This window comes from Coregonus clupeaformis, chromosome 1 (genome assembly GCF_020615455.1).
Source record: "Coregonus clupeaformis isolate EN_2021a chromosome 1, ASM2061545v1, whole genome shotgun sequence".
Classification (NCBI taxonomy): Eukaryota; Metazoa; Chordata; class Actinopteri; order Salmoniformes; family Salmonidae; genus Coregonus; species Coregonus clupeaformis.
Genome location: NC_059192.1, coordinates 83,632,450 through 83,660,300, shown reverse-complemented (window position 1 = coordinate 83,660,300; position 27,851 = coordinate 83,632,450). Strand labels below are relative to the sequence as shown.

At 42.7% G+C, this 27,851-nt stretch overlaps 2 protein-coding genes across 2 annotated transcripts in view; one reads left to right on the top strand and one right to left on the bottom strand.

Moving 5' to 3' along the window:
- Positions 1–1,864: 1,864 nt before the first annotated feature.
- tacr2 (tachykinin receptor 2) lies at positions 1,865–8,048 on the top strand. Its single transcript, XM_041888407.2, has 5 exons — positions 1,865–2,418; positions 3,979–4,173; positions 4,350–4,500; positions 4,771–4,967; positions 5,169–8,048. The coding sequence occupies exons 1-5, from the start codon at positions 2,021–2,023 to the stop codon at positions 5,365–5,367; spliced, it is 1,140 nt and encodes a 379-aa protein (XP_041744341.2). The 5' UTR covers positions 1,865–2,020; the 3' UTR covers positions 5,368–8,048.
- Positions 8,049–8,211: 163 nt separating this feature from the next.
- hk1 (hexokinase 1) overlaps positions 8,212–27,851 on the bottom strand; it is a 42,047-nt gene continuing 22,407 nt past the window's right edge. Inside the window, exons 3-18 of the mRNA XM_041888380.2 lie at positions 27,162–27,310; positions 26,887–27,006; positions 26,670–26,765; positions 26,175–26,274; positions 20,275–20,458; positions 19,967–20,122; positions 19,583–19,816; positions 19,019–19,323; positions 18,266–18,414; positions 17,921–18,040; positions 17,319–17,414; positions 16,893–16,992; positions 9,344–9,527; positions 9,058–9,213; positions 8,720–8,953; positions 8,212–8,446 (exon numbers count right to left, since the gene is read on the bottom strand). Coding sequence (XP_041744314.2) covers positions 8,296–8,446; positions 8,720–8,953; positions 9,058–9,213; positions 9,344–9,527; positions 16,893–16,992; positions 17,319–17,414; positions 17,921–18,040; positions 18,266–18,414; positions 19,019–19,323; positions 19,583–19,816; positions 19,967–20,122; positions 20,275–20,458; positions 26,175–26,274; positions 26,670–26,765; positions 26,887–27,006; positions 27,162–27,310 — 2,534 coding nt within the window. The 3' untranslated portion in view covers positions 8,212–8,295. The remainder of the gene's footprint in view (positions 8,447–8,719; positions 8,954–9,057; positions 9,214–9,343; positions 9,528–16,892; positions 16,993–17,318; positions 17,415–17,920; positions 18,041–18,265; positions 18,415–19,018; positions 19,324–19,582; positions 19,817–19,966; positions 20,123–20,274; positions 20,459–26,174; positions 26,275–26,669; positions 26,766–26,886; positions 27,007–27,161; positions 27,311–27,851) is intronic.

Genomic DNA, 27,851 nt, shown 5'->3' with positions numbered 1-27,851 from the left:
GTACTTGGATGGTACCCAGACAGTGGATTTAATATTGTTGATTTTAGACAGTAAGTTGAAAGAAGCTTTCATTAAGCATTTTCTTGCCACATACTGTATGATGTTGTAAGTTATTTCCATGTGGTAGGCCACTTGAAATAGAATGGCACATATCTGGAATGTTGAGCCTGAAGCATTGGGGAGTGGTTGTCGGTGTGTTGGACTCTGTACTCTGCATGCAGATATCATGTTCAGCTTTTGAAAACAACCCGGCCATAGTACTAATCCTCAGACTTTTATATTCCAATATCCACTATATAAAACACTTCAGCAATAAGGCCCGAGGGAGTGTGGTTACCAACGTATGACCAATATAAATTATATTATAAACTGGGTGGTTCGAGCCCTGAATACTGATTGGCTGACAGCCAATCTGGTATATCAGACCACATATCATGGGTATGACAAAACATGTATTTTTACTGATCCAGTTACGTTGGTAGCCTGTTTATGATAGCAATAAGGCACCTCTGGGGTTTGTGGTATATGGCCAATATACCACGGCTAAGGGCTGTTCTTATGCACAACGCAACGGCCTTGGGCGTGGTATATTGGCCATATACCACACTCCCTCTGTCCTTATTGCTTAACTAACTCATATCCAGGGTTGTCACAGGAAGGCCAAGAAGATCATCAAGGATGTCAGCCACCCGAGCCACGGCCTGTTCACCCATCTAGAAGGCGGAGACAGTACATGTGCATCAAAGCTGGGACCAAGAGACTGAGAAACAGCTTCTATCTCCAGGCCATTAGACTGTTAAACAATCACCACTAGCCGGCCTCCGCCCAGTACCCTGCCCTGAACCTTAGTCACTGCTGCCCTATGTACATATAGTCATTGAACACTGGTCACTTTAATAATGTTTACATACGGTTTCACCCACTTTTTATGTATATACTGTATTCTAGTCATGGCTCATCCTATATAACTTATTATTTTTTAAATCTGGATTATGTGTGTATAGTTGTTTTATTGCTAGGTACTGCAGCACTGTTGGAGATAGAAACACAAGCATTTCGCTGCACCTGTGATAACAACTGCAAATCTGTGTAGAGACCAATAAACTTTGATTTGATTTCTAAATTGAATCCGTTAGAGTTACTAGTTGCCTGTCCAAAATTGTAATCAGTAAGGTAACTTTTGGATTACACAAACTCAGTAATGTAATCTGAATAATTTCAGTTACTTTTGGATTACTTTCCCCTTAAGAGGCATTATAAGAAGACCCAAAGGAGTGTGGTCAGACTAACTCTGGTGGAACAAACTTAAACTTGCGCCTTTTTTAATGGTGAATTGAATGTCAATGAGAAAACAGAAAGGTGTCATTTCTGAATTTAAAAGTAATCCAAGAATGAATCATCTAGTTTTTCTAAACTATTTGTAATCTGATTACAATGGTTTTTCTGGTCATGTAATAGATTAGAGTTACAGTTTTTTTGTAATCATATTACATGTAACTGATAAAAAGTAATCAGTTACTCCCCTACCCTGCTCCTGTCTGTGTACCTGCTTTGCTTCATTGTGTTCTGCAGGTTTCTGGAAGTCTGCTGCATGCGGCTATATTTGTAGGCTATTTGTTATTGACAGCACTTCTAAAATCAGATGTTGTTGTTGAAAGTGTGCACCTGTGCTGTCACAGCTGTTATGTCATACTGAAATCTCAAACCCTACACTTTGGTAGGCTCTTGCGCAAATTCCAAAACCGTAGCTCGCCAACCACTGCTGGCAGCTCAGCTTTACGCACGCGCCACTGGCAAGGCTCCGGAGGTTGGATGGAGCGCACTTCAGCGGGTGCTACAGTTACTCAGAAGATAGCAGGAGAGCTGGAGAGGGTCTTCTGACATAACAAAACCTTAATGGTTCTGAAATTGTGATTTGTTTTGTTCAAGGAGAGGACAATGTGCCCGAGGATGACATCTGACCTAATTATTTATTGTCCAATGTTGTTTCCAAAATTATTTTGTGCAATTTGAGGTAGAGATGGATACAACATCGAAACCCCTCAACCTATCAACAACCATATATTTTCAGGATTATGGAAACGAGACGACCATCAATCGTTTTGAACAGCCGGATTGGCAAGTGGCACTGTGGGCAATTGCTTATTCACTTATAGTGATTGTGTCTGTCACAGGAAATGTCACTGTAATTTGGATAATTTTGGCGCACAAAAGAATGAGGACAGTGACTAACTATTTTATAGTAAATCTTGCATTCTCTGACGTTTCGATGGCTACTTTCAACACTGTCTTCAATTTTGTTTATGCTATACACAACGACTGGTACTTCGGGTTGGGATACTGTAGGTTTCAGAACTTCTATCCCATCACAGCCATGTTTTCAAGCATTTATTCTATGGCAGCTATTGCGGTTGACAGGTAAGAACATACTTCTTCCTATTATGTGATATAGCCTGCATACTCTAGTCGGTAGAGAACACACAATTGTTCAGGGACATCAAAAGTAAAAATGTCCACTCAAACCATGGTGAAGTTCTTTAAATCACGCACGTTCCCAATACATATAATCAATCATATCAACCTCCACAATGGCTGCATCACTCAGATAAATGTGTAATGAGGCTACTTGTCATTGAAGTGTACAATAATCCAATAATCATCACATATGTTCTGATTTTTATTATATTTCTGAGTTATATTGTTTTTTTTCTTCAAATATAGCTTACTGAGCATTGTAGATGCTAAGGGTGCAATACATTATAATTGTTATATTACTGAATTTGCTTACAATATAATATTTTTCCATTTTCCATGTATCCCTTCACCAGGTTTTATCATCTTGTCTGGGTGTGTTCACCACAGTGCAGTCTGTCTGTCTGTCTGGCTGTCTTTGTGCGCGTAAAAGAGCGCTCTAGCCTTCCTAAATCCACCGATTCTGTTGATATAAGGGCAATTCGTATATTATTCTGCGTATCACTATGGAGCTATAGCCTACTGTTTAAGGGCTCAATTGTATCTGTAAAGCTGAAGCATTACAGATTCCGCGATAGAAATGTAAATGTAATTTCCAATTGAGCCAACATATGCAGCGTTTACCGTGAATGCAGTCTCCGCTAAAGCGGGAACATTGCCTTTAAATTTCAATAACGCTGTAAAGCTGAACTTCTGCGATGCGGATTTAACCCTCCCGTTGTCCTAGGGTCAAAATGACCCGCCACTGTGTTAAACCAACTTTATTTAATTTTTATATTTTTTGGATCATTTGTGAGAAGGAGGCAGTGATACTATCTTTAAAGTTTTACTGCCTCCTCACAAATGATCCCAAAAATATAAAAATTAAATAAAGTTGGTTCAACACAGTGGCGGGTAATTTTGACCCTAGGACAACGGGAGGGTTAATAGAGCCCTTAATGTGTTAGTTACATTGGCTTAAAATACATCCCATTTCATCTCTGAACCTAACATTCTACCTTTCTCTCTCTCTCTCTCTCTCTCTCTCTCTCTCTCTCTCTCTCTCTCTCTCTCTCTCTCTCTCTCTCTCTCTCTCTCTCTCTCTCTCTGTTTCTCTCTCTGTTTCTCTCTCACTCACTATGTGTGTGTTTCCATGATATGCATGATATTCAATGAGATATTCCATTGACAGCTGGTTAACTCTGACTGCAACATCACCCTGAAAGCTGCACCACATGCTTTTTGTATTCAATTAGAAATATCTTAATGAGTTAAAAAACAATACAGCTGTATTGTAGACATTGCTGTTTTCAAAGCTCCGATGATCAGAAGTTACGTCATATATTACAGAATGAGAATCGGCAGAGTGCACTACCATTCACTCATCATCATGACAGTGAGATTGTGATGAGTGAGCGTCACCGTGGTTTTCAGAACATTTCAGTCTTCAGCACTCTAAGCAGCCTATGACATGCACTGTTATAAGTCTCTGGCTGTATCTGATTTTTGCTTGTTTCTATTCCACAGATACATGGCCATAATTTACCCTTTACAACCAAGGCTATCCTCCACATCCACCAAGATTGTGATTGGTCTCATCTGGGCGTTGGCATTCTCCCTGGCTTTCCCCCAGTGTTACTACTCTGTCACCCAGCATTATCCACCACGGACCATCTGCATGGTCAACTGGCCCGATGACTATGGCGGGAAACACCATCTTACGTGAGACACCCATAATACCATTCCCAGTAATGTGTCTGTATAGACGTAGTTGCTATAATGACAACATAGATCATGGTTGGAAATGAATGTTAAGGGATGTTCCAAGCCTAAACCCACATGATCACATACGTCTGTCTGGAATTCTTGAGCCTGAACAATATCCTACTGTCTCGCAGATACCAGATAGCTATGATCATACTGATCTACCTGCTCCCCCTGCTGGTGATGTTGATCACCTACAGCCTTATTGGCCAGACACTGTGGGGCAGTGAGATACCGGGGGAGGCCTCAGACCACTACCAGAATCAGATCCAGGCCAAACGCAAGGTCAGCTATGTCATATTGATGCAAAGCCTTCACTGAACAGCTTATAAGAACCTGCTTCTTTTTGTATTTTTTTGTATGTCTATTTACTGAAGAACTGTGTCTAGTATTCCACCAGTATGGCCATTGCAAATGCATACCAAAAACAAACGCTTCAAACGCTTGAGCTGCACTAAAACAAGAGCTTAGACCCAGGTCTGGTCCATATAGTTGTCATGGCATCAGAGATGCTCAGCTGTCTCAGTGTGTTGTGCTGTTTTGTGCTCCATGTAGGTGGTGAAGATGATGATAGTGGTGGTGATGACCTTTGCCCTGTGCTGGCTGCCCTACCACATCTACTTCATCCTGGGCAGCTTCAACAAGGAAATCTACATGCAGACGTACATCCAGCAGGTATACCTGGCCATCTTCTGGCTGGCCATGAGCTCCACCATGTATAACCCCATCATCTACTGCTGCCTCAACCAAAGGTAAAGCCAGAGGGACATCACTAAACTCATATTGTGTCAGTTGCATGATATTATTGATTCAACAACATACAACCCACATTCAAGTTTAACTTCATTAATGAAGAAGTAAAGCAATAGTTCATTTCTGAATGTTTATCAACGTTAGCTGGCTAACTTGGTGATCTTGCTTTGTGATATTCCCTTTGGCATCTCTCTTTCTAGATTCCGCTCAGGGTTCCGTCACGCTTTCAGCTGGTTCCCCTTCATCAAGGTGTCGGAGGAGGACAAGATGGAACTGCAGCACACACAGACCTTCAGGATGACCCGCAGCTATCGCACTGAGAACACCAAGAGCACTGTGGTCCGCCACAACTCCACCCAACATGATGACCACACCACAGTCAAGCTCATGAAAAGCTAAAGGCATGAGGACATGTTCAAGCTCATGATGACAGCTGCTAGGAGAAGTCAAGTGAAACAAATCATGTAATGATTGTGTAAAGTCACTCAGTCACACCAAATACCTCACAGACGATTGTTAATCCAGGAGGAGAATGGGAAGGAGAACTCCCATGGCATAAGCACCAAGCCTTATCTGTTGCAGTGTTTAGGTAGTGATATTATTTTTGTTGTTTTAGCATAAAATGTTGTGTGCCACCTGGCTTTGTAGATCAGATTGTGAAACATGCAAGTGAACCCACTTGTAAATATTTACTGAAATATCAAGTAATTGATAAGAGACTGATACATTTACACACACAAAAAAAACACCATACTTTATTAATAGTACACAAATGAGATTACACAAATGAATGATGGGGTAACATCTGCCGCAATATAATTTGAGGAATGGACTGTGATATTTCAAAAACGACACAGAATATTTTCCAGCTCACCTCTGAACTATGTAACCACTGTAGTCCTAGACTCATCTTGGGGAAATGAAAGTTCTCGAGTAGAATATATTGCAATCTTTTCTACAGCAATAGAACTGTTACCAAAATCCATACACCACAGAACTTGACTTGTAAGAGGCAACCTTTTAGTAGTTTTTAGACTAGAATTAGAATTAATTAGAATTAGACTACAGTTGGAAACAGTTGAACAGACAGACTTTGTGGCAAGGGGATTGAAAGAGTTATATGGGATAGCTGTAGTGTCCGATAGAGCCCATGTTTGCAGCTATGGGGTAAAATGTTGTGTTTCTCAGTCCAAGATACAGTAACCGTGTACAGTATTCAATGGTTCTCTGAAATCAGAGAAAAGGCTATCAACACAATTGTTAGGAAAACGAAAACTGTCAAAAACAAAGCATGTGAATTTAAAAAGGATAATGTGATATGTGGTAACTATTGCCTTTGTTGAATATCACAGTGCGTATTTCATTTTTGTTTTGTGCCCTAGAGAGTACTCTTATTTCATGTTGTGACTTGTGATGTGCTCAAAAAAGAAATTGTCAAAGTTATATCTCACTACATTTTTTGCTACCTATGGTGTCACATCATATAGGTCATGCTTATTGTAATATTGTTGTATTTTGTACAGTTGATATTGATATAGTGTAGCATAGAAAAGTCACTCCACTGAGGAATTTATACATTTAAAGTATTGTAAAATGTTACGCTGTGTATTATTGTAATATTCTGGTGCTGGCTACTTTGGAAATTAATTACGGCTATGTTGATAACAGTGTGGACAACTCAGGTCGGCTGACTTTCCACCTCAAGATAATTGCATAATGCCAGTGTAATTCATAAATTACTTTATTATAACGATAACTGAAATGAAAAATATATGTAGCTTTGCATGACTGTGCAGACATATTGTAGGTAAAATGAATTCACAAAATAACAAAAATCTTGTTGTTGCTAACATAGCATCTTTGTCCAAGGGCTTAACTGTTTAATTTATACTGTATTATTAATGTGCTGTACTATCACTGGAACATTTCATGAACAAAAGCTCAGAATGGAAGTTGACCTTTATTGAAAAAGTATTTACCATAGGTCTTCATCTGATGACTAACAGCTTTATATTTGGTTGCACATCAAAAAAATGTAATTTAATCCCATTGCATCATTTGGACCAGTTTTGTGCATCTCTATGATTGTACAAAATAAACGTATTCTAGATATCTGACACCAAATAAGGTATGCATTTATTATTTCATCTTAGAGCTATCATTTTCTTACAGTAAGGCTCAAACATTCAACTGCAGTATACAAACGTATACTCACATCTTGCTCCATTCATTCTGTTATAGATGTCTTCTTTTGTACATTGTGCACTGTTGGAATTCAGTCATTATCTTATTCACAAAAGCCAGTTTTATTGATACCGTTGCTTTAGATATCTGGTTTTCAGCAGGATCTGATTGAATCGGGCCCTTAATATGACTCAACCTGAGAGGTTTCACAGAGACTGCCAAAGCAATGCATTGAGGAAGCATCCTACAGTGTGGCTACATTTACTTTTGAACGAGCTTGTGAGCAGCCTGCCCTTGAGCAATGAAAAGATACTCAAAGGTCAAGGAACAATGGTTCATTCATAACAACCCTAGAAATTCTATCAAGCAAATACAAAACAGGTTGACATTTGATATCTTTGAAACATTTCACAAGATAACTTCTTAACCTTGCAATGATTCTCCCCTATCACTCATTATGTCAAAACATCCACCCAATACAAAAATAAAATAAATAACATTGACATTTACATACCTGGGCAAGATATAAGACATTCAAAGCAGAAATATTTTCCTTTGTTCTCTACTATACATATACCCAAATGCCTAAAGCAGTGTTATACATCACAAATAAGATTGCATAAAACAAAGAGCCCAGTTCCTTTCATACAGCACAGCAAATCAACACAAAGAGCAAACGGCTGGTAATAGCAGGTGAAGAAGGGAAATGGTTTGAAGCATGTAAATGTTCTGTCATTGATGCCCTTGAGATCTGCCCACCACAGGGGAACAATGGGTGGTTTCTGAAGCAGAGTGGTAAAGTGGAGAATACTGTAAGTGTCATGGCTAGAGTGGTATGCTGCTACAAGAAGAGGAAGAAGAGGAGGATGAAGAGGAGGAGGAAGAAGAGGAGGAGGAAGAGGGTGAGGAAGAAGAGAGGAGGAAGAAGAGGAGGAGGAAGAAGAGGAGGAAGAAGAGAGGAGGAACAAGAGGAGGAGGAACAAGAGGAGGAGGAGGAGGAGGAGGAGGAGGAGGAGGAGGAGGAAGAAGAAAAGGAGGAGGAGGAGGAAGAGGAGGAGGAGGAAGAAGAGGAGGAAGAAGAGGAGGAGGAAGAGGAGGAGGAAGAGGAGGAGTAGGAAGAGGAGGGGAGCAGGCCAAACAGACTCAGTTCTTCTGCTCCTCCTGCTCACGCATGCGACAGCCCACGGCGGTGATGAGGGCTGCACCCTTGCCGCTCCCGTCCTCAGAGAGTAGGAAGTTGACGTTGCACTTAGGGGCCAACTCTTTCACTGTCTGGTGCATGATCCCCGAGAAGCTGTGAAGGGATAGAAAAATACATGGATGGTCTCACTTACACACTTTTGTTCATGCTATTGTTACACTGAAAATGTAAATCAATGATGTAGGAGAATAGAGAATAGAAGGAAGATGTGCTATAAAAAAATATTTTATAACTTCAATAAACTACACAACCATTGCTGGCCCATACTCAACATTCACCATAATGTCACTGTCAACTTGAAACACACAGGTAATGACTATGATACATGCCATTTCAACCAATTGCAATCTCATCATTACTACTCACTGTGGATGCAGCTTGTAGAGTGTTCCGTCTACCCCCACGGTGATGTCCATTTGGTTCAGCCCACGGTTCTCTCTGATTTTGTCAACGACGGCAGCCATTCCGGCTCCACAGAGCTGAGCCGCCCTGCGAGATACTGTGCCACACACCTCCTTGACGATGATACTGTCATCACATGTGCTGTCCAGACCCAGCTGCTGCAGGATGGACCTCACCTGCAGTAGCGCCAACCGGTCACTGAGGGTAAGAGGACATTTGGTTGAGACCATTGCACAACAAAAGATAGTTATGATGACTCAGTCAGTTACCATTTCAATAGCAGATTCAAAATGTCTACCAACCTTTCAATCTGGGAGAGGAACTTAGTTTCAAAAATGCCTCTGGTCTTTAGGGTCTCTGATATCTGCCCTCTGAAGAGGAAGCCACGTTTTGTCAAGTCGATCAGGATGTTTCGCACAATCTCCCCTAGATACATACCGCTGCACATCTTCTCATACCTGAGATGAAAAAGAACCACGATCATTTAGGTATTTCTAGATCTCTAATAACGAGACTATTCAATATCAAATATCAACAAAAGTTAGCTGAAGTGAAGTCATTTTGATTGGGAGAGAGCAGCCCAGTCACCTCTGTTTTCCAGGGTTGAGTGAAAAGTCATCCACAGCTCTGTCATATTCTGTCCTGATATCATCCAGGCACCCGTTGTCCCCGAAGGCGCCCCACTCCATGTTGACACACATCCTCCCCACATCCCCCTCCACCGTCTCAATGTTCCTCATCTCCTCCATGTAACAGGCATTGCTGCCAGTTCCTGAAACCAGAAACCATACCATATTCAACAATCATACCTTTGACAGGTATCAAACAATAATAATAATAATAATAATAATAATAATAATAATAATGTAGTTGCCTAGATCAGTGGTTCTCAAAGTGGGGTCCACGGTACTGCAGACCAAATCTCAAAATATAAAGAAATATTTCTAAAATATTTTTTTTTAATGAATATTATTAACAACAACAGATTGTTGTTTCACCGTCATTGTAAAGCCCTAGTTATTATTTTGCTCTGACAAAGTAATTTCTAAAGATTATTTATTTCATTCAATTTAAGTCTATCCCTCAATTTAAGGTCAACCCTATTACGTGAACTGAACTCTCGTTTTAATATGGTGAAACTATTCCTGTAAAAAACTATTTGTAAAGAAACATTGAACATCTAATAGTCAAATCATAGAGTAAAAGCAGGTGAGCTGGTTCTACTCGTTTTGCCAATTTTCTGGTGTTTTGTGGAAAAAACTGAGCGGGTCGAGCATAACAAGTCAACCCTGTTACCCATCAAATCAAATCAAATTGTATTTGCCACATGTGCTGAATACAACAGGTGTAGACATTACAGTGAAATGCTTACTTACAAGCCCTTAACCAACAATGCAGTTTTTTAAAAGAAAAAAGTAAAAAAATAAAAATAAATCTTAAGTAAAAGAAATAAAAGCTAATAACTAAAGAGCAGCAGTAAAGTAAAATAACAGTAGGGAGGCTATATACAGGGGGGTACCGGTACAGAGTCAATTTTTAGGGCCTTCCTCTGACACCGCCTGGTATAGAGGTCCTGGATGGCAGGAAGCTTGGCCCCAGTGATGTACTGGGCCGTACGCACAACCCTCTGTAGTGCCTTGCGGTCGGAGGCCGAGCAGTTGCCATACCAGGCGGTGATGCAACCAGTCAGGATGCTCTCGATGGTGCAGCTGTAGAACTTTTTGAGGATCTGAGGACTCATGACAAATCTTTTCAGTCTCCTGGGGGAATAGGCTTTGTCGTGCCCTCTTCACGACTGTCTTGGTGTGTTTGGACCATGACAGTTTGTTGGTGATGTGGACACCAAGGAACTTGAAGCTCTCAACCTGTTCCACAACAGCCCCGTCGATGAGAATGGGGGCGTGCTCAGTCCTCCTATTTTTCCTGTAGTCCACAATCATCTCCTTTGTCTTGATCACGTTGAGGGAGAGGTTGTTATCCTGGCACCTCACGGCCAGGTCTCTGACCTCCTCCCTATAGGCTGTCTCATTGTTGTCGGTGATCAGGCCTACCACTGTTGTGTCGTCAGCAAATTTAGTGATGGTGTTGGAGTCGTGCCTGGCTATGCAGTCATGGGTAAACAGGGAGTACAGGAGGGGCCCCCGTGTTGAGGATCAGCGTGGCAGATGTGTTGTTACCTAACCTTACCACCTGGGGGCGGCCCGTCAGGATGTACAGGATCCAGTTGCAGAGGGAAGTGTTTAGTCCCAGGATCCTTATCTTAGTGATGAGCTTTGAGGGCACTATGGTGTTGAACACTGACCTGTAGTCAATGAATAGCATTTTCACGTAGGTGTTCCTCTTGTCCAGGTGGGAAAGGGCAGTGTGGAGTGCAATAGAGATTGCATCATCTGTGGATCTGTTGGGGCGGTATGCAAATTGGAGTGGGTCTAGGGTTTCTGGGATAACGGTGTTGATATGAGCCATGACCAGTCTTTCAAAGAAGAAAGTGTCAACCCTGTTACGATCAACCCTTTTACTTTATTTGGCACTTAATAGGCACTTCCAGTGGGGAAAAAAGTATTTAGTCAGCCACCAATTGTGCAAGTTCTCCCACTTAAAAAGATGAGAGAGGCCTGTAATTTTCATCATAGGTACACGTCAACTATGACAGACAAATTGAGAAAAAAAAAGACACCTGTCCACAACCTCAAACAGTCACACTCCAAACTCCACTATGGCCAAGACCAAAGAGCTGTCAAAGGACACCAGAAACAAAATTGTAGACCTGCACCAGGCTGGGAAGACTGAATCTGCAATAGGTAAGCAGCTTGGTTTGAAGAAATCAACTGTGGGAGCAATTATTGGGAAATGGAAGACATACAAGACCACTGATAATCTCCCTCGATCTGGGGCTCCACGCAAGATCTCACCCCGTGGGGTCAAAATGATCACAAGAACGGTGAGCAAAAATCCCAGAACCACACGGGGGTCCTAGTGAATGACCTGCAGAGAGCTGACCCAAAGTAACAAAGCCTACCATCAGTAACACACTACGCCGCCAGGGACTCAAATCCTGCAGTGCCAGACGTGTCCCCCTGCTTAAGCCAGTACATGTCCAGGCTCGTCTGAAGTTTGCTAGAGTGCATTTGGATGATCCAGAAGAGGATTGGGAGAATGTCATATGGTCAGATGAAACCAAAATAGAACTTTTTGGTAAAAACTCAACTCTTCGTGTTTGGAGGACAAAGAATGCTGAGTTGCATCCAAAGAACACCATACCTACTGCGAAGCATGGGGGGTGGAAACATCATGCTTTGGGGCTGTTTTTCTGCAAAGGGACCAGGACGACTGATCCGTGTAAAGGAAAGAATGAATGGGGCCATGTATCGTGAGATTTTGAGTGAAAACCTCCTTCCATCAGCAAGGGCATTGAAGATGAAACGTGGCTGGGTCTTTCAGCATGACAATGATCCCAAACACACCGCCCGGGCAACGAAGGAGTGGCTTCGTAAGAAGCATTTCAAGGTCCTGGAGTGGCCTAGCCAGTCTCCAGATCTCAACCCCATAGAAAATCTTTGGAGGGAGTTGAAAGTCCGTGTTGCCCAGCGACAGCCCCAAAACATCACTGCTCTAGAGGAGATCTGCATGGAGGAATGGGCCAAAATACCAGCAACAGTGTGTGAAAACCTTGTGAAGACTTACAGAAAACGTTTGACCTGTGTCATTGCCAACAAAGGGTATATAACAAAGTATTGAGAAACTTTTGTTATTGACCAAATACTTATTTTCCACCATAATTTGCAAATAAATTCATTAAAAATCCTACAATGTGATTTTCTGGATTTTTTTTCTCATTTTGTCTGTCATAGTTGACGTGTACCTATGATGAAAATTACAGGCCTCTCTCATCTTTTTAAGTGGGAGAACTTGCACAATTGGTGGCTGACTAAATACTTTTTTCCCCCACTGTACTATAGTAAAACAAAAAACAAAAAACTCTTGAGATAGTAACAAATAAAAAAAAACATGTCCCATAATGTTAAAATTAGGTGAAATAATTGTTTTATGTAATTTATTTTACAAAGTTTAACTTCTCAAAAGGCACCGAATTGGTGGAACGACCCTGATATTATTAATCTACAATTTCTTAACCCTGGGCCCATGTGCCTGGGAGGCTTACAGGGATATTGGTATCCACAGTACTCCAACAAATAGCTTTTTTTTTTTTTTTATCTTACTCAAGTTATGTTCTGATTATGAGGGGTCGCTGATGAATTTTCTATCACAAAAGGGGTCCCAGCCCCAAAAAGTTTGACTACCCCTGGTCTAGATATAATTACACCCACAATCAGCTGTTGCTATTTTCACTTGTCCTCTCTGTTGCTCAAATCTATATCGTCATGGTCTTAAGTTAGTTCAAAAGTAGCATACGTACATCCAGAACTTTGCCAAGTGCAAGCAGGGGTGTAGTGCTGTCGGAGCGCAGAGGAGTGGCGCGCCCTCACTTTTTTCAATTTGAGAATACACAGAGCTACAGGTACAGTGAGGGAAAAAAGTATTTGATCCCTTGCTGATTTTGTACGTTTGCCCACTGACAAAGAAATTATCAGTCTTTCATTTTAATGGTAGGTTTATTTGAACAGTGAGAGACAGAATAACAACAACAAAATCCAGATTTTTTTAAATAAATTGATTTGCATTTTAATTAGGGAAATAAGTATTTGACCCCTCTGTAAAACATGACTTAGTACTTGGTGGCAAAACCCTTGTTGGCAATCACAGAGGTCAGACGTTTCTTGTAGTTGGCCACCAGGTTTGCACACATCTCAGGAGGGATTTTGTCCCACTCCTCTTTGCAGATCTTCTCCAAGTCATTAAGGTTTCGAGGCTGACGTTTGGCAACTCGAACCTTCAGCTCCCCTCCACAGATTTTCTATGAGATTAAGGTCTGGAGACTGGCTAGGCCACTCCAGGACCTTAATGTGCTTCTTCTTGAGACACTCCTTTGTTGGCTTGGCTGTGTGTTTTGGATCATTGTCATGCTGGAATACCCATCCACGACCCATTTTCAATGCCCTGGCTGAGGGAAGGAGGTTCTCACCCAAGATTTGACGATACATGGCCCTGTCCATCGTCCCTTTGATGCAGTGAAGTTGTCCTGTCCCCTTAGCAGAAAAACAACCCCAAAGCCTAATGTTTCCACCTCCATGTTTGACGGTGGGGATGGTGTTCTTGGGGTCATAGGCAGCATTCCTCCTCCTCCAAACACGGTTAGTTGAGTTGATGCCAAAGAACATGATTTTGGTCTCATCTGACCACAACACTTTCACCCAGTTCTCCTCTGAATCATTCAGATGTTCATTGGCAAACTTCAGATGGGCCTGTATATGTGCTTTCTTGAGCAGGGGGACCTTGCGGGTGCTGCAGCATTTCAGTCCTTCACGGCGTAGTGTGTTACCAATTGTTTTCTTGGTGACTATGGTCCCAGCTGCCTTGAAATCATTGACAATATCCTCCCGTGTATTTCTGGGCTGATTCCTCACCGTTCTCATGATCATTGCAACTCCACGAGGTGAGATCTTGCATGGAGCCCCAGGCCGAGGGAGACTGACAGTCTTTTGTGTTACTTCCATTTGTGAATAATCGCACCAACTGTTGTCACCTTCTCACCAAGCTGCTTGGCGATGGTCTTGTAGCCCATTCCAGCCTTGTGTAGGTCTACAATCTTGTCCCTGACATCCTTGGAGAGCTCTTTGGTCTTGGCCATGGTGGAGAGTTTGGAATCTGATTGATTGATTGCTTCTGTGGACAGGTGTCTTTTATACAGGTAACAAGCTGAGATTAGGAGCACTCCCTTTAAGAGTGTGCTCCTAATCTCAGCTGGTTACCTGTATAAAAGACACATGGGAGCCAGAAATCTTTCTGATTGAGAGGGGGTCAAATACTTATTTCCCTCATTAAAATGCAAATCAATTCATAACATTTTCGACATGCGTTTTTCTGGATTTTTTGTTGTTATTCTGTCTCTCACTGTTCAAATAAACCTACCATTAAAATTATAGACTGATGATTTCTTTGTCAGTGGGCAAACGTACAAAATCAGCAGGGGATCAAATACTTTTTTCCCTCACTGTATTTCTGAAAAAATGTATTCTGATAAATTCTAAATAAATGATATCTCATTACCACAAAAATGCCATAAAAAACGATACAATGACAAAACAAATAAATATGTATAGCAGCTTAGAGGTAAATTGTGGTTTCTTCCCTGTCTTCTCTCTGGTGGTGGCGAGAATGATGAAGACCAAGTGAATGACCACTTGGTGTCGCCGAGGACACCCAAACAAGAGTGGCCAACGCAAGGCCCAAGGAGCATGACCCCCTCTGGAAGTTGCTGTAGCCCTGCTGGGGATATGTAGCCTATATTGGCTATTGGTTCAAATCAAATCAAATTTTATTGGCCACATGCGCCGAATACAACAGGTGCAGACATTATAGTGAAATGCTTACTTACAGCCCTTAACCAACAGTGCATTTATTTTTAATAAAAAAGTAAAATAAAACAACAACAAAAAAGTGTTGAGAAAAAAAGAGCAGAAATAAAATAAAATAACAGTAGGGAGGCTATATATACAGGGGGGTACCGGTGCAGAGTCAATGTCAACCGGCTAGTTGAGGTAGTAGAAGTAATATGTACATGTGGGTAGAGTTAAAGTGACTATGCATAAATAATTAACAGAGTAGCAGCAGCGTAAAAAGATGGGGTGGGGGGTGGGGGGCAGTGCAAATAGTCCGGGTAGCCATGATTAGCTGTTCAGGAGTCTTATGGCTTGGGGGTAGAAGCTGTTGAGAAGTCTTTTGGACCTAGACTTGGCACTCCGATACCGCTTGCCATGCGGTAGCAGAGAGAACAGTCTATGACTAGGGTGGCTGGAGTCTTTGACAATTTTGAGGGCCTTCCTCTGACACCGCCTGGTATAGAGGTCCTGGATGGCATGAAGCTTGGCCCCAGTGATGTACTGGGCCGTACGCACTACCCTCTGTAGTGCCTTGCGGTCGGAGGCCGAACAGTTGCCATACCAGGCGGTGTAGAATTTTTTGAAGATCTGAGGACCCATGCCAAATCTTTTCAGTCTCCTGAGGGGGAATAGGCTTTGTCGTGCCCTCTTCACGACTGTCTTGGTGTGTTTGGACCATGATAGTTTGTTGGTGATGTGGACACCAAGGAACTTGAAGCTCTCAACCTGTTCCACAACAGCCCCGTCGATGAGAATGGGGGCGTGCTCAGTCCTCTTTTTTTTCCTGTAGTCCACAATTATCTCCTTTGTCTTGGTCACGTTGAGGGAGAGGTTGTTATCCTGGCACCACACGGCCAGGTCTCTGACCTCCTCCCTATAGGCTGTCTCATCGTTGTCGGTGATCAGGCCTACCACTGTTGTGTCGTCGGCAAACTTAATGATGGTGTTGGAGTCGTGCCTGGCCATGCAGTCATGGGTGAACAGGGAGTACAGGAGGGGACTGAGCACGCACCCCTGAGGGGCCCCCGTGTTGAGGATCAGTGTGGCAGTTGTGTTGTTACCTACCCTTACCACATGGGGGCGACCCGTCAGGAAGTCCAGGATTCAGTTGCAGAGGGAGGTGTTTAGTCCCAGGATCCTTAGCTTAGTGATGAGCTTTGAGGGCACTATTGTGTTGAATGCTGAGCTGTAGTCAATGAATAGCATTCTCACGTAGGTGTTCCTCTTGTCCAGGTGGGATGACGGGGATTTGGGCCTTGTCGGGTGTGTGTAGGATATCCTTTGCGGCTGCCTCGTTGAAGAAAAAATCTTCGTCCAATACGAGGTGAGTAATCGCTGTCCTGATATCCAGAAGCTCTTTTTGGTTATAAGAGACGATGGCAGAAACATTATGTACAATATAAATTACAAATAAAGCGGAAAAACACACATAATAGTACAATTGGTTAGAGGGCTGTAAAACGGCAGCCATCTTCTCCGGCGCCATTCTCTTGAGATGCAGTGCCTGTTCTAGCTTGGTATGTCAGGGTGGGCAATTGGAAATGTGAATTGGGCCAAGTTGGAGGTAATAATGCATTTAGGTGTAGTTTATTGAGATGCATGAATACACCACATCAAAAGCTACACGGATGACCAACCTGCGATCAGGCCAACCTCACAGGTGGGCTCTTCATATGCACATGTCATCATGGTCCCCACTGTGTCATTCACTACTGCCACCACGTCCAAGTCAAACTCCTGGAGAAACCACAGATAGAAACACATGTACAGGATGTCTCTGGGAAGCATATGCAATGCGGAAATGAGGAGAACTTAATTTTTATAGCAATACCACTGAAAAATATTGTATCACAACCTTCTTTATCATGGCAAAAACTAACAAAAAGAGCAGCCTACAGCGACTTTTGGTTGTCAATAGATGCCCATAAGATCTCAGCTTTTATATTTTGTGTATACCCGTAGAACAGCCACTAATATCTAGGGCCAAGTTTTTCCTGCTCTGGACCCGTGGTCAGGAAAAACTTTGGGCCCTGGTTATAGCATCATGCCATCTCTCCACTTACCTCTCTCCTTTTAATCCCTTCTCTGAGAAGTCCGACAACATCCTCCCCTTCACAGTCAGTGGCTTTGAAGCCTTTGGTCCAGGTTACCAGGATGCCCTGAACAAAGACAGAAATATGTTCTATTAGTGACGTACACACAGGCACATACGCACACACTTACGCACACACTTACGCACACACTTACGCACACACTTACGCACGCACACACATATAATGGAACAGATGCAGATAGAATTATGGGTAATGTAGTTATTCAACAGTTTCTAAATTGGCCTACAAATGCATAAATCATAATTATGCATTGTGACAGCATGGTATCTCAGGACTACCGAACTCTCCAAAACAAAAAAAACTAAACTGGAAAATAAATAAAAATACAGAACACAGCAGAAAATAAAGTGGCGGTGCGAAGTGGCATGTAACAGGACGACAAGCTTCTTTTGAGCCTAAAATGAAGAAAATTGGCGCAGAATTGAAGATGGAGATCCCACCTCAGTTTTGTGGTGGTATTATAATATAGATATATAGACTAATGAGCAATATGTCTGAGATGTAAAAAGTTGCTAGATGGCTGATTATTGTAAAGGAAGCAGTCAGCTCACCACATCCAGGCTGGTCTGTCTGCAGGGGAAGGAGAACGTGAAGCCCAGAGGCAGGCGAGTGTTCTTCATACCCATGTAGTCCAGGAAGTCAGATATGCACTGGACAATGTGGTCAAACAGCTGGGGGAAATGGAGGGTAATTTTTCAACAAGCACAATTGCTTAAGTTACACAGGTCGCAAGGGTTGGCTGTTAGAATATGCTTAATGTGTGTCCTGTTGTATCTATAATAGGAGCTATTGCGTTTACAATAACTTTCTTTTCAAATGTGTGAGACAATTTACATTGTTTTGGTACAGAATTAGATATATGTCCATACTCAGAGGAAACTCCCCAACTTACTCACCTCCTCTCCAGTCCCCTGCATCACCTCCATAGGAATAGCATAAATTTTGTTATGCATCTCTACTGTCCGCCGCTTGCCACTGCGGATCTTTACCAACAGCACTCTAAAGTTTGTCCCTCCTAAATCCAAAGCCAAGAAATCCCCATTTTCTGGAAAACACAAGAACATAACAATACTATCTTTAGTAAAAAATGAGATTATAATGGTTTGATTTTCCATATTTGTATGAGATGATAAGAATACATAATAAGATATTATAAAGGGTTCCTAAATGCTTATGAAAAGTCTTACAACGCATTGCACTTGTTGCCACTGTCATAGCCATTTGAAATTAGTGCTCGGACAAACAGTGCGTCAGAGTTGAATCTCTCATTAACATCGGATGTTCTGACTTGCATGAAGGTGTGGGAGTTCTGTGCAGTAATTGTGTTAGCCTTAGAAATACTTTGACCTTAATCAGGGCACTGCAAGAAGTGCTAAGCAAAAATAATACACAATATCATGTGCCTACATGGAGGCCAGGATTATACAGTAGCGTGTTAAAGCATTAACGAGTGATAAGGAGCTTTCAACCTGTTGATATGGTTATATACAGCAGGGGGAGCAGAAGAGGTGTAAAAATCCCATTGAGTTATATCTCATGTCAAATGGAATGACTCTCTAAATGTTTTGTCACAGAGCTAAACCACTGTGGTCAACTGGTAGAATCACAGCCTGGCAAACTAGTTTAAATCCCAGCTGAACTTCTCTCACCTGATCCATCTGGTGTGCTGAGTACATATGTGGGCCACATCTTGACAGTGGCGCTGTCATGGGTCTTTTTCCCCAGGCCGTTCTGGATCTCCGTCCTCATCCTCTTCTTCACCTCCAGCAGCTGGTCACTGGTCAGTCTGAACTCAGCCAGGGTCTCTGTGATCTGACGACGCTGGTCAGCCAGCCGGAAGGCCACGGCGGTCACCATGGCAGCGCCCTTGGAGCTCCCACTCTCTGAGAGCAGGAAGCGGACATCTGACTCGGGAACTAGGCGGCGGACTGTTTTGTGGAGACGCCGGGCATATCTGAGGAGATGGGGAGGGAGATTCTCAGTCAGACCAAACTCCTGACCTTAAATTCTCACACATAACTTTTATGTAACTAAACACAACTCAGGCTCTTGGCCCTAGTCCCTAAAATATAACTTTGACATCTGTATTCTGTATCAGTGTCTCTTTTTCAAAGTCCATTATCGCATAGCTTCAACGCAAGATACAAAATTAAGAAGCACAATATGAGTCTACATTATACCCAGGGGGCCTTCTACTGGTATAGGCTACTCACTGAGGGTGCATCTTGTAGAGAGAGCCATCGATGCCCACAGTGGTGCGTAGGCGAGGGTTCCCTTTGTTGTCCTTTAGCCTGGAGAGGATGCCGCCCAGAGTGGCAGCAATGAGGTTGGCTGATCTGTGGGAGACTATGGTGCATATGTGCTGCACAGCGATGCAGTCATCTGCAGATGGTTCTACACCCAGGCGACCTAGGATATCCTTGGCTTTGGTGAGGCCTTCTTTACTCCTGGACAGTAACAGGTTCGGAGAAGGGATGAGCTCAGTGGTGGCAAATAACATTACAAAGGTGTACAGTAATAGTGTGCAACAGTTTTCAAATGGCTACATGATACAAGTCGTCTAGACCCTAAAGAAAATAAAACTGAGTAACACCTACTTTTCTATGGAAGAAACGTGTTTGGTTTCAAATTTCCCTTTGGTAAGAAGTTCAGGCGTTATCCGACCCTCGAACAAAAATCCCTCTTTGGCCATCTTGACCAGGATGAGTCGCACAAGTTCGCCCATGTACATCCCACTGACCATCTTCTCAAACCTAGAGAGAAAAAGATACAATACGTTGCTAAACACTGAGGGAAAAGGTGACATGTAAGATAACTACTGCTATCAATACACGACTGATTATTGCATGTCTTAAAGACATTTGGGAAGGTCTACTTTATTGCGTAATAATACTGTGGGACATACAGTTGTTTCCCTGGGTTTAGAGAGCCCCTGTCAATTTCTCTGTCAAACTCTGTGCGAATGTCCTCCAGCATCCCATCGTCCCCAAAGGCTCCCCACTCTGTGTTGATACACATCCTGCCCTCATCTCCCTCCACCAGGTCAATGTGCCTCAGCTCCTCCATGTAACAAGCATTAGTACCTGTACCTGAAGAGACACCAAGAAACAACACGTGAGTATTGCTAAAGTAAAAGTGTACCCAATGAGCTTCAGCTCAGCTTGAACAAAAATGGGGTAAAAGGGTGATCAGCAGGGGCACATTGAAACCAAACACTGCACTGTATCTGTTTTAACAAAATGATTGAAAATGTCTGAATAAATATAATTAAATGCCCACACCAGTAGAAATCCACTTTTTCAAGCTGAAAAACAATGTCCAAAGCTTACCCAATATGTTGCACAACAATTTAAGTCAATAAGTCATAGTTTTAGTCAAATTATGATATATTTGGGCTTGACGTGACAAATCTGAAATGCCCACTTTGTGCAAATCTGTGTGAATGCGGTGTCTTTTCCTATGATATGACATAAAAATTATTTTCAGCCTACGTTTCGTTTCAGGGCTGGTTTTTATTTGAATATTACCACCCACCAGCATGGCATTGTTTATTAATCAGAAACAGCTGCAAAGTTATTCCTCTTCATGACTGACATAAGCCAAACAGCCTTATGTCCACTTGGCCGCCTGAGCCCTGGAGAAAATTTAAATAAGGGTGCAAACTTATGTTTTTGCACCTCCACTTTTTTTTTACTAGAAAAGTATCATTAACCATTGGATAATTTGTAGATTTTCACTAACATACAGAAATACAGTGTAGACATTGTTGATGTTGTAAATGGCTATTGTAGCTGGAAATGGCTGATTTTTAATGGAATATCTACATATGCGTACAGAGGGCTATTATCAGCAACCATCAGTCCTGTGTTCCAATGGCACGTTGTGTTTGCTAATCCAAGTTTATCATTTTAAAAGGCTAATTGATCATTAGAAAACCCTTTTGCAATTATGTTAGCATAGCTGAAAACTGTTGTGCTGATTAATGAAGCAATAAAACTGGCCTTCTTGAAAACTAGTTGAGTATCTGGAGCATCAGCAATTATGGGTTCGATTACAGGCTCAAAATGGCCAGAAACAAATAACTTTCTTCAAAAACTCGTCAGTCTATTCTTGTTCTGAGAAATGAAGGCTATTCCATGCGAGAAATTGCCAAGAAACTGAAGATCTCGTACAACGCTGTGTACTACTCCCTTCACAGAACAGCGCAAACTGGCTCTAACCAGAATAGAAAGAGGAGTGGGAGGCCCCGGTGCACAAATGAGCAAGAGGACAAATACATTAGAGTGTCTAGTTTGAGAAACAGACGCCTCACAGGTCCTCAACTGGCAGCTTTATTAAATAGTACCCGCAAAACACCAGTCTCAACGTCAACAGTGAAGAGGCGACTCCGGGATGCTGACCTTCTAGGCAGAGTTGCAAAGAAAAAGCCATATCTCAGACTGGCCAATAAAAAGAAAAGATTAAGATGGGCAGTCTGACAACAGATAATATTAGCTAGATAGATATGGTTAGCAAGATAGCTAGCTAGATAAGGTTAGCATGCTAGGTACACTGGCAGCTGTCAGTGCCCTATTTGTTGATGTTTATCAACTCCACGTGGAAATTCCCACACCCAATTTGTTAATATGTACAGTGCCTTGCAAAAGTATGCATCCCCTTGGTGTTTTTCCTATTTTGTTGCATTACAACCTGTAATTTCAATTGATTTTTATTTGGATTTCATGTAATGGACATACACAAAATAGTCCAAATTGGTGAAGTGAAATGAAAAAATAACTTATTTCAATAAATTCTAAAAAATAAATAACGGAAAAGTAGTGCATGCATTTGTATTCACCCCCTTTGCTATGAAGCCCCTAAATAAGATCTGGTTCAACCAATTACCTTCAGAAGTCACATAATTAGTTAAATAAAGTCCACCTGTGTGCAATCTAAGTGTCACATGATCTGTCACATGATCTCAGTATATATACAGTGGTGTGAAAAGGTGTTTGCCCCCTTCCTGATTTGTTATTTGTTTGCATGTTTGTCACACTTAAATGTTTCAGATCATCAAACAAATTTAAATATTAGTCAAAGATAACACAAGTAAACACAAAATGCAGTTTTGAAATGAAGGTTGTTATTATTAAGGGAAAAAAAATCCAAACCTACATGGCCCTGTGTGAAAAAGTATTTGCCCCCCCCCTGTTATAACACAACTCAACTGTGGTTTATCACACCTGAGTTCAATTCCTCTAGCCACACCCAGGCTTGATTACTGCCACACCTGTTCTCAATCAAGGAATCACTTAAATAGGACCTGCCTGACAAAGTGAAGTAGACCAAAAGATCCTCACAAGCTAGACATCATGCCGAGATCCAAAGAAATTCAGGAAGAAATGAGAAAGAAAGTAATTGAGATCCATCAGTCTGGAAAATGTTATAAAGCCATTTCTAAAGCTTTGGGACTCCAGCGAACCACAGTGAGAGCCATTATCCACAAATGGTGAAAACATGGAACAGTGGTGAACCTTCCCAGGAGTGGCCGGCCGACCAAAATTACCCCAAGAGCGCAGCGACGACTCATCCAAGAGGTCACAAAAGACCCCACAACAACATCCAAAGAGCTGCAGGCCTCACTTGCCTCAGTTAAGGTCAGTGTTCATGACTCCACCATAAGAAAGAGACTGGGCAAAAATGACCTGCATGGCAGAGTACCAAGACGAAAACCACTGCTGAGCAAAAAGAACATTAAGGCTCGTCTCATTTTTGCCAGAAAACATCTTGATGATCCCCAAGACCTTTGGGAAAATACTCTGTGGACTGACGAGACAAAAGTTGAACTTTTTGGAAGGTGTGTGTCCCATTACATCTGGCGTAAAAGTAACACCGCATTTCAGAAAAAGAACATCATACCAACAGTAAAATATGGTGGTGGTAGTGTGATGGTCTGGGCCTGTTTTGCTGCTTCAGGACCTGGAAGACTTGCTGTGATAAATTCTGCTGTCTACCAAAAAATCCTGAAGGAGAATGTCCGGCCATCTGTTTGTGACCTCAAGCTGAAGCGAACTTGGGTTCTGCAGCAGGACAATGATCCAAAACACACCAGCAAGTCCACCTCTGAATGGCTGAAGAAAAACAAAATGAAGCCTTTGGAGTGGCCTAGTCAAAGTCCTGACCTGAATCCTATTGAGATGCTGTGGCATGACCTTAAAAAGGCAGTTCATGCTCGAAAACCCTCCAATGTGGTTGAATTACAACAATTCTGCAAAGATGAGTGGGACAAAATTCCTCCACAGCGCTGTAAAAGACTCATTGCAAGTTATCGCAAACGCTTGATTGCAGTTGTTGCTGCTAAGGGTGGCCCAACCAGTTACTAGGTTGTAGGGGGCAATCACTTTTTCACACAGGGCCATGTAGGTTTGGATTTTGTTTTCCCTTAATAATAACAACCTTCATTTCAAAACTGCATTTTGTGTTTACTTGTGTTATTTTTGACAAATATTTAAATTTGTTTGATGATCTGAAACATTTAAGTGTGACAAACATGCAAACAAATAAGAAATCAGGAAGGGGGCAAACACTTTTTCACACCACTGTACACCTGTTCTTAAAGGCCCCAGAGTCTGAAACACCACTAAGCAAGGGGCACCACCAAGCAAGCGGCACCATGAAGACCAAAGAGCTCTCCAAACAGGTCAGGGACAAAGTTGTGGAGAAGTATGGATCAGGGTTGGGTTATAAAAAAATATCTGAACTTTGAACTTCTTTTCAACCATTTTGAAAAGAAGGTTGACGACATCCGATCCTCGTTTGTTAAGTCAAATGACACTGCTGGTCCTGCTCACACTGCCCTACCCTATGCTTTGACTTCTTTCTCCCCTCTCTCTCCAGATAAAATCTTGCGACTTGTGACGGCAGGCCGCCCAACAACCTGCCCGCTTGACCCTATCCCCTCCTCTCTTCTCCAGACCATCTCCGGTGACCTTCTCCCTTACCTCACCTCGCTGATCAACTCATCCTTGACCGCTGGCTATGTCCCTTCAGTCTTCAAGAGAGCGAGAGTTGCACCCCTTCTCAAAAAACCAACACTCGATCCCTCTGATGTCAACAACTACAGACCAGTATCCCTTCTTTATTTTCTCTCCAAAACTATTGAGCGTGCCGTCTTTAGCCAACTCTCTTGCTATCGCTCTCAGAATGACCTTCTTGATCCATACCAGTCAGGTTTCAAGACTGGTCATTCAACTGAGACTGCTCTTCTCTGTGTCACAGAGGCTCTCCGCACTGCTAAAGCTAACTCTCTCTCCTCTGCTCTTGTCCTTCTAGACCTGTCTGCTGCCTTTGATACTGTGAACCATCAGATCCTCCTCTCCACCCTCTCCGAGCTGGGCATCTCCGGCGCGGCTCACTCTTGGATTGCGTCCTACCTGACCGGTCGCTCCTACCAAGTGGCGTGGCGAGAAGCTGTCTCCGCACCACGTGCTCTCACCACTGGTGTCCCCCAGGGCTCAGTTCTAGGCCCTCTCCTATTCTTGCTATACACCAAGTCACTTGGCTCTGTCATATCCTCACATGGCCTCTCCTATCATTGCTACGCTGTTGACACACAACTAATCTTCTCCTTTCCCCCTTCTGATAACCAGGTGGCGAATCGCCTCTCTGCATGTCTGGCAGACATATCAGTATGGATGATGGATCACCACCTCAAGCTGAACCTCGGCAAGACGGAGCTGCTCTTCCTCCCGGGGAAGGACTGCCCGTTCCATGATCTCGCCATCACGGTTGACAACTCCGTTGTGTCCTCCTCCCAGAGTGCGAAGAGCCTTGGCGTGACCCTGGACAACACCCTGTCGTTCTCCGCTAACATCAAGGCGGTGACCCGATCCTGTAGGTTCATGCTCTACAACATTCGGAGAGTACGACCCTGCCTTACACAGGAAGCGGCACAGGTCCTAATCCAGGCACTTGTCATCTCCCGTCTGGATTACTGCAACTCGCTGTTGGCTGGGCTCCCTGCCTGTGCCATTAAACCCCTACAACTCATCCAGAATGCCGCAGCCCGTCTGGTGTTCAACCTTCCCAAGTTCTCTCACGTCACCCCGCTCCTCCGCACACTCCACTGGCTTCCAGTTGAAGCTCGCATCTGCTACAAGACCATGGTGCTTGCCTATGGAGCTGTGAGGGGAACGGCACCTCCGTACCTTCAGGCTCTGATCAGTCCCTACACCCAAACGAGGGCACTGCGTTCATCCACCTCTGGCCTGCTGGCTCCCCTACCTCTGCGGAAGCATAGTTCCCGCTCAGCCCAGTCAAAACTGTTCGCTGCTCTGGCACCCCAATGGTGGAACAAGCTCCCTCACGACGCCAGGACAGCGGAGTCACTCACCACCTTCCGGAGACATTTGAAACCCCACCTCTTTAAGGAATACCTGGGATAGGATAAAGTAATCATTCTACCCCCCCCCCAAAAAAAATAGTTATGCACGCTCAGGTTTTCTGTTTTTGTCTTATTTCTTGTTTGTTTCACAAGAAAAAATATTTTGCATCTTCAAAGTGGTAGGCATGTTGTGTAAATCAAATGATACAAACCCCCAAAAAATCCCTTTTAATTCCAGGCTGTAAGGCAACAAAATAGGAAAAATGCGAAGGGGGGTGAATACTTTCGCAAGCCACTGTTTAAGTAGCCTTCGTCATTCTTCAGAGGTGGAACCTAAACGTGCATCTCCTCTCTAAAACAGGAAATTACATTGAAATAGTGGCGTCAACTTCCTCTGGGGGAGGTCTTTTAATGGTCTGGTGGGAGGTAAATGGATTTCATACCTATGATGATACCAACTTCACAACGCTGGTCATCAAAGCCACAGGTCATCATGGTTCCAACTGTGTCATTGACCACTGCCATGATGTCTGCTTCATAGTCCTAAAAAGCACAGGGTTACAATTATACAACCATGGTGCAACAGATTTCTTTCTAATCATTGCTTATGACTGAACTTCCCACTGGGCAGAGACATCAGTTCAACATCTAGTTTTGATTTACATTTGGTTGAGTTGTCAACTAACGTGAATTCAATGTGAAATCAACCAAAAATGTCACCCTGTCATTGGATTTAGGTTAAAAGTTGGGTGTAATAAAAATTCCCTTACATTGATTACTTTTTGCAATTCCAAATCAGTTTTCCACGTTGATTCAACGTCATCATATTGTATTTTGGGGTTAAAATGATGTGGAAACAATGTTGATTCAACCAGTTTTTGCCCAGTGGGTTCATTGTCATTGCATTAGGCAAGCGTGATTAAAAACATCAAACCTACCCCACGTTTTTTGATGGCCTTGTTCAGAAGAGTCACAACGTCCATTCCCTCAACTCCACTGGCTTTAAAGCGTTTTGTCCAAGTGAGCAAATAACTCTACAAAAGACAAACAGGCAGCTAGACTAAAGATCACTGATAGTATGATAAGATCTGTCTTCAAAACTGAAGCTGATACTCTCTCAGGTGTATGGTACAATTGGCTTGTTCATTCTCTCACCTCATTCAGTTTGGTTTGTGCACAGGGGAATGAGAAGGTGAAGCCGACTGAAAGCTTCTTATCCTTGATATTCTGCTTCTCCATGAAGTCACCCAGGCACTCTGCAACATGATCAAACAGCTGAAAGGGAAAGGAAAATAATTAAGTTAGGGATGGTTATCTCGAAAGCAATCTATGCACAAGGAGAGACTGCAATGCACACTTTGGCTTTAATTCCCTAGCCACTAGACTTTTAGACATTTATATATGGTAGGAGTTTGAAAGGTACCCCGTACCCGAGTGCCGCTGCCATGGATGATGTCCTCTGGAGTGTCATAGATCTGGCTCTCCATCTGAACTGTCTGCTTCTTCTCATGGGACACCTTCACTCGCAGGATGCGGAAGGCCGAGCCTCCCAGATCCAGAGCAATGAAGTCCCCCTTCTCTGTAACAAGCATAAAAATATGCATGTGGTCACATCAAGCAAATATGTGAACAGTGAACAGAGGCATCATGTCCACTGAAACAGAAGGGGGAACATACTGATCGAGGTATGTGTATGACAGTACTACAGTCAACAGTGAATATGTTTACATGCCCAGTAATAATTCGATATTAAACTGATTATGGCAGTAGGCAGATTTTGCAATAGTCATGTAAACACCTTACTCTGCTTATCTTAATAGGCGTTAGGTCAAAATCGAAGTAAGCATACGCCGATTAAAACACCTGCTTTTCTGAGCAATCTTTCGAATTATTAGGACATGTGAACACCTTAAATCGGCTTTCCAGCAGTGTATTTGATCTGCGCATGTGCTAGCACCAGCCGAGCAAGCCTCCCTCTTTAGCGCGAGTGAAGTGAGTTCAGAATAACTGAATGTATGCATCTTATAAGTAGTTTTCACATTTTTTTATTTTATTTTATTTCACCTTTATTTAACCAGGTAAGCCAGTTGAGAACAAGTTCTCATTTACAACTGCGACCT